The sequence below is a fragment of the Oculina patagonica genome, chromosome 8, assembly GCF_052425735.1.
Source record: "Oculina patagonica isolate OP01 chromosome 8, crgOcupat, whole genome shotgun sequence".
In the NCBI taxonomy this organism is placed as follows: domain Eukaryota; kingdom Metazoa; phylum Cnidaria; class Anthozoa; order Scleractinia; family Oculinidae; genus Oculina; species Oculina patagonica.
The window spans coordinates 28,968,833-28,981,115 of NC_135765.1; the positions used below are offsets into that span (position 1 = coordinate 28,968,833).

At 37.8% G+C, this 12,283-nt stretch overlaps 1 protein-coding gene across 4 annotated transcripts in view; it reads right to left on the reverse strand.

Annotated features, from left to right (window-relative positions):
• Positions 1-12,283, reverse strand: part of LOC144664036 (uncharacterized) — a 53,892-nt gene that overhangs the window by 36,237 nt on the left and 5,372 nt on the right. For 3 of the 4 annotated variants that reach the window (XM_078525148.1, XM_078525147.1, XM_078525146.1), the window contains exons 6-18: positions 10,433-10,587; positions 7,849-7,934; positions 7,671-7,761; positions 5,512-5,630; positions 5,204-5,247; positions 5,035-5,122; positions 4,011-4,076; positions 2,972-3,033; positions 2,188-2,261; positions 1,991-2,070; positions 1,758-1,852; positions 724-786; positions 279-333 (exon numbers count right to left, since the gene is read on the reverse strand). In XM_078525148.1, the coding sequence (XP_078381274.1) occupies positions 279-333; positions 724-786; positions 1,758-1,852; positions 1,991-2,070; positions 2,188-2,261; positions 2,972-3,033; positions 4,011-4,076; positions 5,035-5,122; positions 5,204-5,247; positions 5,512-5,630; positions 7,671-7,761; positions 7,849-7,934; positions 10,433-10,587 (1,078 nt within the window). Of the gene's footprint in view, positions 1-278; positions 334-723; positions 787-1,757; positions 1,853-1,990; positions 2,071-2,187; positions 2,262-2,971; positions 3,034-4,010; positions 4,077-5,034; positions 5,123-5,203; positions 5,248-5,511; positions 5,631-7,670; positions 7,762-7,848; positions 7,935-8,045; positions 8,302-10,432; positions 10,588-12,283 lie in introns of those variants that run through there. The other variant, XM_078525149.1, reaches the window with a different exon arrangement.

Sequence of the window (12,283 nt, forward strand, 5' to 3'; positions counted from 1 at the left end):
TGTTGGCAACTGCGCTATGCTTGGACCTACAATCTCCCAGTGCTTGGGGAACTGGTTGTGGTATGCCACAACCAGACACAGCCCAGCACAGTCACACAACAGAGTGGCGGAGAAAGGTTTATTGGGGTGAGGTGGGAGGGATAAACCAAACCAAGGAGACAATCACAATGAACGATTTCACCTCATGGAAAATAACTCGGGGGTTAACCAGAAAGGTTTAACTGATTAGAGGCCGCTGCTGGGTAATACAGCTGTAGAATTATATCTGTAAAGGTTACCTTGTGCCAGTCTGCCTTCAGTACCACTGCTCTCCTGCCATCAGTAAGAGCATCCCTACAAAACAAACAACTGCAAGTTACTTTCACTGCATGAGAGAAATTTATATCTGTCAGCAAAATACTTGAGTAATGTCATTAAAGATGTGAATCTTGTTCATCGTGTTGTAAGATAGGAATGATCGTTTATATGTTTGTCTCATGATATAATCGCTTTGAGGTGTTGATCGCGATGTTGCGACTGCAATACTGCTAGTCTTCATCAGGAAAGGAGACTAGCAGTATTGCAGTCGAAACATCGGGATCAACACCTCAAAGCAATTCTCTCGTGAGACAAACAAATTAAACATTCATTCCTTCTAATATTTGAGTGCTTTGTAAGGAGGAGCATGGCCCAGTGGTTTAGGGGCCTTATGATCTGTAAAAGTGGAGTAAATTATGTACTAACCATAGATCTTTAGTTTTCAGGTAGCTTTGAGAACGGTTGCCATAAAGAACGTGATTGTAGGGGCTGCAAATAAAACGATGTCAAAATTAAATTCTAATTCAGGTGCGGGGGGAGGGGGGTGCACACGAAGAAATATACAAAAATAAATTCTATTCTTAGGTTTTTGGTATCTTACAGGGGTCAAAAAAAGCTTGAGCCACACCCAGATTGGTCTCTTTTAGGGGTTGTTTTTAAAATCTCCAACAAGCATCCCTGCCCCTTTCATGTGGGAGTCCCCCTCCCCAACCCCAGGGTCCACCTAAAGTATATATGGCAGTACTGCCGCAGGTGTTGTGGTCCAATTTTACCCTTGGTACAATTTGGCATTTTCCTTTGTTCTGGTGTATGGTAGTATATAATAACGAATATAGAACAAAGAAAAATACTTGATTGTACGAAGGGTAACATTGAACTACAACACAAGAATATGCCCAAAGAAGCTAGCCCAAGGAAAATCTACTTGTCCTAGACAACCGGCAGGGTTTTCCAAAACAAGCTGGCACCTGCACAGAGTTCCACCGGCTACTTGATTTTATGTCAACGGTTACCTTGGCTATAGGAATTAGCTTGTGAGAAACAGGCTTGGCTTGTCTGTTGCTGACACCTACTTCAAAGCATTTTGAAATCCCTGAACCGGACAGGGCTTTTTGGACTTATTATTCTGAAATCCTATCTTTTTTGGGCTCTTTCTGTAGGGAGGGAGTTATTACTGTACCATTACTTATTATAGGAATTCGCTTCATGAATTCGCGAATCATTTGCGTTTTAGTCGCGTGGTACGTTTCCACGCGTTTTAGTGGAGCGAATCCACGACCTATTTTGGCCCCTTGTACAGTCAGACGTCACCAGGAAATGCGGACGGGAGGGACCCGCTACCCAGTGGAACTGTCCGTCTCAGAATACGCATGTTTCCAGTTGGGGCCCGGGGGGACTGCGGGCCACCACAGCGTTAATTCCTATAATAAGGTATTTGACATATGAAGACTGAAACAAACCTCATATGTAATGCTCTAGTATAAACCGAAATTGCAGCTGTAAATTTTCCACTTGAAAATGCGTCGTTCCCTTCTTTCTTTTTGTCAGCCGTTTGCTGTGAAACAGAGGAAAGCAAAAATGACAGTATGAGACCACACATGAAGAAATGATGTTAAAAGCAAGGTCTGCTTTCTTTCCAAAGAATCTAATCCATTTATTCATCGTAACTCTCTTCAAATATATAGATACTTACGTCCTCCTCCTGTTTGCACCTCTTGTTAAATTTTTCAAGAAGATCCACACCTGCTGCTAGTTGTTTTATATGTTCAGAAACTGTAAATTAAAATGAGTTTGTTATTTTTTCTGTCTTACATTCATTTTTCAAGCTCATAAAGGAAAATAAAAATCAAACTGATTCTAAATATTTTTAAACAAAGACAAGAACACTACCTTGATTATGTGCTAAAAGCAAGGCCACGTCGCCTTGTTTCTTGCTTATTCCTGGCTTCAGTTTAATTTTATCCCTAAAAAAACCATCATGGATCCCTTAACCTCAAATTAACATTTCTTACATAACCTGTCTTCAAGAGTTTAGATTCTCTGAAAAGATTGCAACTTTTAATTTATGTGGAAGCTCTGATCTTGACAAACACTTAGTTAACATTAGCACAACAATGAGTAACTAATTCCCCTGCATCCCCTCATCTACATTCCCCTCATCACCCAAAATTTGACCCTCCGACCGTCTCATTGAGGACGGGGGCCCCCCGAACCGGTCGGGTCACGGGCCAGGGCCAGGGTCAGGGCCAGGTCACGGGTCAGGGTCAATGGGCAAGGTCAGGGTCCAATGGGTCGGGTCACCCCGAACGGGCAGGGAGGACCTCCCCCCCAACGTTTGTTGATGCGTGTTTTCCCATAGAGGATCACAACTGTCTGCAATTTATATGATTTAAATGAAAAGGTGTAGAGACTTGATGAGATATCAAAACATTTGACTTTTGCTTGATGAAATGACAAGAATTCATTATGAGATATTACAAATTTTGGTGTGACTCTTTTACAGAATGTACAAAATAATCTGTAACTATTGCATGATGTATAAATTAATATCAAGATAATTATGTTGTATGCTAAATAGCTATCATTATTCCTCCAGATTATACACCATGGAGCACAAGACTTTGTTCTACATGTAAAAGAATAAAACACAGAGAAATAGGTTTTTCTTGTGTACCTTAAATTGGTGAAGGCAAGAAAGCTCTCAGCACAGGTTACAGCCTTGTCAAGATGCTGGGACTAATAAAACAAAAACAAAAAAACAGTCAGCAAAATATATACCAGTCATACATGTAATGGCAACATTTTTAAACACTACTGATTTCAGTTTTGTTGAACAAAAATAGGTCATGTGCATTGTAATGACATTAGTTTTAGACAGTATGTATTTTAGTTCTGTTGTACAAGAAAGGTCGTGTAATGAGAGTCATTTTTTTCATCATTACATGATTTCAGTTTTGTTTCACAAAAATAAAGTAGGTTATGCAATGGGAGCATTTAAAAAAAAAACACTAATTAAGTGCAGTTGTACAAATAAATGTCATGTTACAACAGTAGAAGATTTTTAACATTACTGATTTTATGATTTTAGTTTTGTTTCACAAACAAAAAGATCAGGTAATGACAGTAATTTTTATACACCACTGTTTTACAATTTCCATGTCGTGGTTCAATTTTACCATTGGTACAATCTGGTTTTTTCCTTTGTTTTACAGTTGTATATTTACTATCTTTTACTACCATACACCAAAACATAGGAAAATACAAAATTGTACCAAGGGTAAATTGAACCACATACAGTAAAAACCTGCGTGTAAGAACCTACTTTTTTCAGAGTTTGGCAAAACAGGTTCTTGTATCATGGGGTACTTATTGACAGTTTAGGCTAAGTGGGTTCTTAATCAGGTTCTTAATTTCTACAAAGTAGAAAAAGTGGTCTGTTCTTCATTATAAATATTTATTAATGTACCCATGTTGCCAGAAGTCCAACAACATACATGTACTGTATATACCCCGGTAACATCACCTTTCTGGTTTTTGGTAAAAAAGTATATAAATTAAATAGTTTAACCCTACATATAAGAACCTGTTGGAATTTGTTTGGCTAAACAGGTTCTTATATTTTGGGGTATTAAAAAAGCAAATTTCTGCCAGAAGGTTCTTAAATCCCTAGGTTCTTAGACGCGGGTTTCTACTGTAATCAACCCTGTCCTTACCATTGTCATTCTGGCATTTCCAATGATGTCGAGAGTTTTAACTAATCCATCTTTATTCTTTAAAAGCTAAAAAAAAAACCAGAAAAGTGTCTATGTTAATCATGTAATGTAAACATCAACATGTATCAAGCCACATATTTGGCCCTTTTCAAATACCACCTACTATAGCAAAGAAAAATAAAGCAAAAGCTAATCTAAATCTGGAAGAATTCTGTATCTGATTTACAGACTGATCATTATACTCAGTCAACATTCATATCCTTTGATTTCCTTTCAAGAATTATAATAAGTCTGCTTATTACGATGATTTTTCATTTGACCATGGCAAGCAGAGTCAGTTAGATAGTTTGGATTAATTGCTATAATATCATGATAATAATGAAGTAGTTGTGTAGTAGTTCATATAATTATAAACCCATAATTTGAAGCAATCAAGGGTTTTGATCTTAATGTTTGGAAACAAATTACTCACTAAGAATTTTCAGTTTCAGTTTGGCATTTGTCTTGACATTGTCAAGACAACAATGAAATGTAAATATACATGTGTATTTACAGAAATCATCATTCAACAAGTCATGAAACTGAAATGAATGTCGGTGCCTTTTCTAGATCAGCTAAATCCTGTTCTGAAAAACTATACCTACAAATATTCAGTGACCGTGTCACTAAATTATTTTAAATATGATGTACTTTTTTGTTGACTTATTTGTACCTCTCACAAGTAAATCTTAAGCTAAATTTAGTCAAAAGGGATACTTTATACTTGACACTGAAAGGTTTCATGATCAGAACTAGTTCCTGAATTGTTCATGTGTACAAAAATAAAACAACTTCTATGTAAACAGTGTGTATATTGTGGTTTAAATTTATCTTTGGTCTAAATTTTTTAAACCAGTACAATTTTCATTTTCTTTTGTTTCAGAATTATGATAATGAATATGAGTTGATGAAAAATAAAAATTAAACTAGTTTGAAAAAAATAATTTTAAATCAAAGATAAATTAAACACAAGATATATACTCACCACATTTTCAGCCAGTTTGTTAAATGCTGTTTCAACTAAATCCACAGCATCAAAATGCTCTTCATCCAAAGCTTTTATCTCAAATGAGCTAAAAAGTAATGAATAAATTGATGTTATTCGATGATAGATGGCTGCAAAGAAAAACATTAATTAACATCCAATGTTGTACCTTTTAGAGGGTAACAGCTTGGACTCGTATGCCCAGTTTATCCACTGAAAACAAGAAAAGAAGACAAACATTAGGGACAATCATACGAGGAAAAATAACACACAGCTAAATAAGTCAGCTAAAATAAGATGCAAACTGGAGGTACAAAATGTACAAACATTTTCCCACCTCGTGACTAGAACAGTGGCTAAACCAAGGCGCATGTATAAATTTATAGTTCTAATTCGCGTCTTATTTTAGCTGTGTCTTAAGCCATGTCTTAATTTTAAGATTTTAACAGTCAGGAGAATCTATCATTAATTTTGTACCTTATCATCTTGATAGACTTGACCAAACAGGAATGGCGACAGCAAATAAACCCTCATAACATGGATGTGCTTTTCTTTGTCATCTTTACTCAGTTTATACCACATATCTGCACACTCAGCTGCCATAAACAAATGGAAAAAGTTCTTTAGTGCTGGATTGTAATTAAAAAAATCTCAAACATGATTGCCAAGTTAAAAAATTCTTATTTAGCCTCATATGCATGACTTTCTATTTTTTGCTGCCAGTCACATGGCCATTTCCTTGGCGGCGATTATTCCTAGTAACCAGCCTGAAAAAGTAGGAATACCAAGGGGGACTCAAAAATAATAACTTACATCTTGTCATGGTTGTAGTCTAGCACACACTACACAATGGCAATTGCAAGCTGTGATATTTTTTGCAAATCTTTTATTTTATATTCACACTTCCTGTGCTGCAAGAATCTGAAGATTTTGATTGATTTTTTCACACCATGTGACTGACAGTGTTATGTCGTAGCAACACATTATAATATAGATAGGAGTCTGCACGCGCTCTGATTGGCTAAAAACCTATGTTTTATCAGAGTATAAAACACAGAAAAATCATGTTTTATTGTTTTTCGTCAGCTTTCCTCGAGTGCTTTGCACATCATTGACTGTTTGTTGGCTATAACCACTCATATCCAACAAGGGCAAATGGAATTATTGTTTTATTAAATTCCTTTTTAAGTATAAATCCACTGGACATTTCATTTTGATGTAAACGAAGTGATAGCATGAGGAAGCGGGAAAAACTGTGGCACGGTGTTCACTTCTTGAGTTGAATGAAACACGCAAGGAAAGCGAGAGACTTTTCTTTTGAAGATTTTCCTCGAAAATCTCCTCTTAAATCGTCTATTCATAATGGAAAATTGTGACAACAATTAATATTACGGGAAGATTTGAAGCAATAGCTTTTCTGGAAATTATACGTCTTGTGCAAGTCGAACGAAGCAATAGGACGGCTGACATCGAGACTAATGTGTTATGCTGAGACAAAATTGCACTCAGAGTCGGTGAAGTTCAAAAAGACAAGATCAAGATTGAAAGGTAACAAACTTATCTGAGCCTTATTTTACGTCAAACACTGAATGAAATTGTGTCAGTTTTCTGGTCTTCCCGTAAACTATTTGCTGCTTTACATCTTCGTTCAGTCGCTCTTGTTGAACATTTACAAGTACTGTATTTTGAATTTGCTTTTCACTCGCGGCGTCTGAAATCTATATCATAAAGCAAAGAAAGAAGCCTAAGCCATGTTTTATACTGTCAAAAAAACACTCCAGGCATTTGAGAACACTCGAGAAATGTAGAAAACATTCGTCTGCGACTCATGTTTTCTACATTTCCCTCGTGTTATCAAACGCCCGTCGTGTTTTATTACAGTATAAAACATGGCTAAGGGTTCTTTATTTGTAAATGAAAGTGGAAAAACCTAGACATTATAGTGTAAAGCTGGTTAGGGGGGTACTCTCCTCCTATTCAAGGTGGGGGTGTGGGGCACGCTTCCTGAAACCTTAATGCCCAATTTCAGACCTGACCCCAAAATTGATACCCTACTATAGACCAAAAACATTTTTGACTTCTTTGAAGAAATTCTGCTTCAGTAACAAATGTTGTACATATGAGCAAACATAGAAACACTGAAATTCATGGATGTTTCCTCAAGGATATTTCCTCATTTGCCCATCCTCAAAGCCCAAGGGCAGATAGGGGTCCTGCAGATAGTGTGTGTGTGTGTGTGTGGGGGGGGGGGGGCACGATTTTTTCTTGCCCTTCTGACCTTTTCTCATTCAGTAGGGCAAGAAAAAATTGTGCTCCCCACTATCTACCGACCACTAAACTTAACATGAACTTACATATAACGACTAATCTGCAACAGTTCCCCCCCCCCTCTCTCACTCTTTCTCTCTCTACCTTATAAAGGGCCTCTTTCAATCACTTCCCAAACTGTCTCAAGTTGAAACGCGGTTGATTCATAAAACGCAACTAATTGAACTCTTAATTAAATGCATTGTATATGTTAAATGACGTGATTGAGTAGCTCAATGAGAAAAACAACAAATTCTACACCTCTATACTCATTTCGCGACATTATCAATATAAAACGAACAAATATATGACCTCGTTATAAAACTAACCGTTGTTTTTTGCCTTGGGTGCAGGTTTATCTTTTCCTTTTCCCTTCGCTTTAGTTGTTGTTTTTTTACGGTATTCCTCTTCATCAGAATCCTTTGGTACAACAGAATAAATATCTCTTGTTATCAACAGAGCATCGATGGATTTACGAGAAAAAAAATGTGATAAAAAAAATGTTACCTCGTCATCCGTGCAGTCAACGAGGTCTGGTAAATCGTCGCTATCTTCATCACTGTCGCTCGCTTTTACTGTTGTTTTCGGCATGCCTGGATTTAAAATAACCAAGAAATTGGGGAATTAAACACAGATAAACTTTATAAAGTCTACGACACTGTACACATAATTCTTGCTCCCCCAAAAATCTAAGCTAAGGTTACCTTTGTGGCCGTTGACTTTGCGAGGATTACTAGGCATCGTACTGTTGACCGAACGAACGACCGACCAAAGCGTTAGGGCTATGTTGATGAACAAATGAAGCACTACGGCCTTAATTCAACAGTAATAATCGTTGCTGAAGCCTAAATTATCATACAACATCAAGGATAAATCTTTAAAACATGCTACACGTATGCGAAATGGCCACAAGAATGTAGTGTCAACATGGACAAGATGGCGGACTTTTTCGCTCAAGGGGACCCGGGAGAGGAAGGCGTGTCATGGATACTGTTCTGTGATTGGTCGATTCGATTGCGGTGACCCTAAAAATCACTCGCGCGAAGAAAGAAAATTCATAAAGTACCAGATAGATCAAGTTTCAAATGCGTATGACCTTATTATGACATGGAAAAAGCAAGTGGTTAGACAGCAGAGGTGCTGGAAATTGTTTGCGTTTACACAAAAATGCTTATCGACGAAATACACGTGCACGCAAGACCAATTTTCCGCTCAACTGGTTTTATGTCAAAGGTTCACCCTCCGGGGTTCACTGTACACCACAGACCCCCCACCCAAGGGAAAAAGTATACAAAAGGGAGTGATGACCCCCAGTGATCAAAAGGGCAGGGAGCAGAAGCGTATTCCTGCAGGGAGGAGTGGAAAGGAAAGGAAAATCTTCTCTTGTCTGTTTCCACCATCCACTAGGCGTTTATAGGATACATTTTTAAAATATTTGTACAATTTCTACATATTTACTTACCTTATTGTTACTTATTTCTGCGGGACTTAATTTTCGCAATTTTTAAAAAATCGCGAAATAAAAGACCCGCGAAAATTTATTTAAAACGTTTTCTATTGTATTTTTTATGTTAATTTCGTATTTTTGGCCAAATCGCGAAAATTAAGTCCCGTGAAATGTACCCGTTCCATCTTCGCGAAATTAAGTTCCCCCAAAAATAAGTAACAATAAGATATTGTATTTCCTTTATATTGGGTCCCCAATCAGCAGCAATGCTAAAACTGCCCCCCCCCCCCCGACACTTTAATAAAGGTTTTCTTGTTGTTGTTTTTGTTTTTGTGTTGTTATGTTGCTGTTGACAGCCAGCCTATAATCTTGGACGAAATATAAAGAGAAAACAGAAATATGCAGTTCCATGCCCAGAAGATATCCATACCCACCCCATGGAAGGTCAATGGAAAATTCTGAGGGGGTGTGGTCTAGATCTTGCAAGCCAAAATTTTTAAAGAAAAGTATGGGGCTTAACTGGAATTTCCAGAGGGGTGTAGTGGTTCAAATTAACCAAAAAACCTTCTGTGGGAGGGGATGGATATTTTCTGGAACAACACAATTTGCACTAAAACGTGCTATTTCTTCCCTCATTGAAATGATGACAAGAGGGGTTGTATAATTTTTCATTTCAATTATCCAAGATTGAAGTTTCTGGGTTCTTTCTGATCAGAAGTCTTAAACTCCCACCCCACCCTGGCTAGGGCTTTCCACAAGTTGCTCGGCAACTTTTTGGCAACTTTTCATGATTCGAGCAACTTTTTCCCCTTCGAGCAACTTTTTTCCTCTCGAGCAACTTGTTGCATTTTGAGAAATTTCCAGACGGAAGATCTCCGAAGGTGTTCCGAGTGTTGTTTAAAGGTAATACGAACGTTTCCGAAGATTTACGAAGTTTGCCGAAGACTTTCGAGGAACATCTGAAGACGTTTCAACTTTCGGCTCATTCTGCATTAAGGAGTTACAAAACTCGTCAGCAAACATGACGTCATTGATATCTTCACAATTTTTCTCAGTTAAAGAAATCCTTGTAATTTAACAAATTTTGTTATCTAGATACTTGCTGTAAAAAAGCATTAAACTGCTTAGAAATCTTACCCTCAAAGGGAAATTAGCATATATTTAGAGAAATTCTCTTAATTAGAAGCAGCGTTTTGGATTTTTTGGAGCAACTTTCGAGCAACTTTTATTATCAGAAGCAACTTTTTTGGATTTTTGAAGCAACTTTTGAGCAACTTTTTGAGAATTTACGGGCAACTTTTTGGGAAATCTCGAGCAACTTGTGGAAAGCCCTAACCCTGGCAGAGGCATATATTTGGAAAGTTTTGGCCCATGGCAGACTGACTGTAAGTGGAAATTAATTAGTTATACAAATCAAAGGCAACAGGACCATACTGTTTTAAATTGTAGTTTAATATTGCCAACATTAAAATATATAAACAATTTTCACATGCCTTTCACATGCTGCTACACCCCCCCCCCCCACACACACCCTTTAGCGCCTCTCATCTTGCACTGCCATCCAGTTCTCTCTCGATTCTTTTTCCTGAATTCAACAATAACTAATTACTTGTGTTTGCACTTGATAATAATCACTGCATTTACCTGACAAAATCTGCTGAGCACTTGTACCATTTTGCTGTGGTTGGTGATCACTGTTGGAAATTTCATTTACATTTATGTTCTTGGGATTTCCAATCCTCACAGACACTTCACTTCCAAGTTTTATTACAGTCACCTCCAACACTATCAAGACTTTCCTAGCAAGCAGCAAAGTAATTTTCAAGTCAGTGGTTCTAGTAAACAAGGGTTACTTAGGGAATTAAGGAGTGGTGAATGGTCCTTCAAAAAATGTGTGTCTAGCAAAATTTCAGCCAGATTTCAGGGGTATCGTCATTTCGAATTTTTCTTTGACGCCTTCTCGGAGACTTGATTTCTTTTGCAAGGCTAAAAAGTTCCTGGGCTTGCAGAGTAGATATCATGCAGTCGCGCTATCTGGCAAAGTCTCGCATTTACCATTCAACACCCTAAGGGAAGAAGGAAAAGAAAACTTTTTCTGACAGGATGAGTCTGAAGAATCTCTTCTCCAAGTTAGTAGTCAACATTGTTGAGCATGCAACATTGAATAAAATGGACAACAATAGATTTCTGAACACTTTGCAGTTTTTTTTTAAGGGGAAGGAGGGAGGGGGGGGGGGCATGAATGTTATCTCACTTGTTCTTATCCCACATGGGATACCAACTTAATAAGTGCTCAATAACACAGTCGCACCCCTATTTAGCAGCCACCCTTAAAGGAAATGGTAAGTGGCTGCTAAGAGGTTGGCTGCTTAATAGGGGTTTGTCAAAAATTAGCATAAGCCTATACATGAGCCTCTGGCTCATTGAGGGAGACCTCGTCCCACGTACGGACAATAAAATTGCATTGTATTGTATTGTACTGTAGAAACATGACTTTGTAGCCAGGAAATCAAAAGCTTATTACTAAATGTATTCACATCAAGACAATATAAGCATGTGTTGAATGTTTTTTATCAGTCATCACTTCAAGTTTGGGACTCTTATCACTTATCAGTCATTAGATTGTTCAAAGCAAGGCCAAATTATGTGACTGTATCAAATTCTTGGTGCCTGCTTAATAGAGGTAAAAGCAGGCTTTTAGCCAGGTGGGAGTCCAGAGGTCCTATGGACGGCCACTTTTCAGGAAAATTAACAGAATAACTGTATACAGAGGGTTTTTTTCGCAAATTTGGAAATCGTAAGATACCTTTGCACCCATAACTGCAGAAAAACACCTTGCATGCTCCTCAGGCCCTCCTATGGCGACAAAGTCAGGCCTTATAAAAATTTTGGACTTCCAGTTATTAAATCCTGGCTAAAAGCCTGGGTAAAAGCTAATAGATGAATCATTATTGGGATGGCCAAAAGGTGACCACACCTGCTTAAATAAAGGTGGCCGCTAAATAAGGAGTCTATTAACAGTATTATACTGGCAATACTTCCTGGACTTTGACAAGTGACCATTCAATAGGGAGTGGCCACTTAAAGTGCATATGAAGCGAAATCAACTTTTGTATATTTCGAAAGGTGGGTATGTTTTAAGACACGATTCCAAAGTTTGAACCATTTCGAGAAAAAACTCGCAATTTTATAAGGCCTGAAAGTTGTGCTATTTTGCCCTCAAAACTGTCCTTAAAATCGCACGGTCAAAATATCAAGTCACCTGGGCTGATGACGTATTGCTGTGGACAAGATTCTCAATGTCGGAGTCGCTCGATATGCTGCTTTGCCTTAGAAAACCTTCTTAGCGACCAATAGCGTGAACAAACACCATCCACAACAATACGTCGCAAGCACATTAACTCGCCCCAGTCTCTTGGACATTTTTAACAGAAAATAAGGCTTTTTGCAGCACCAAAATAACGACCAAATTTTATTTTTGAGAAGTTTAAACTT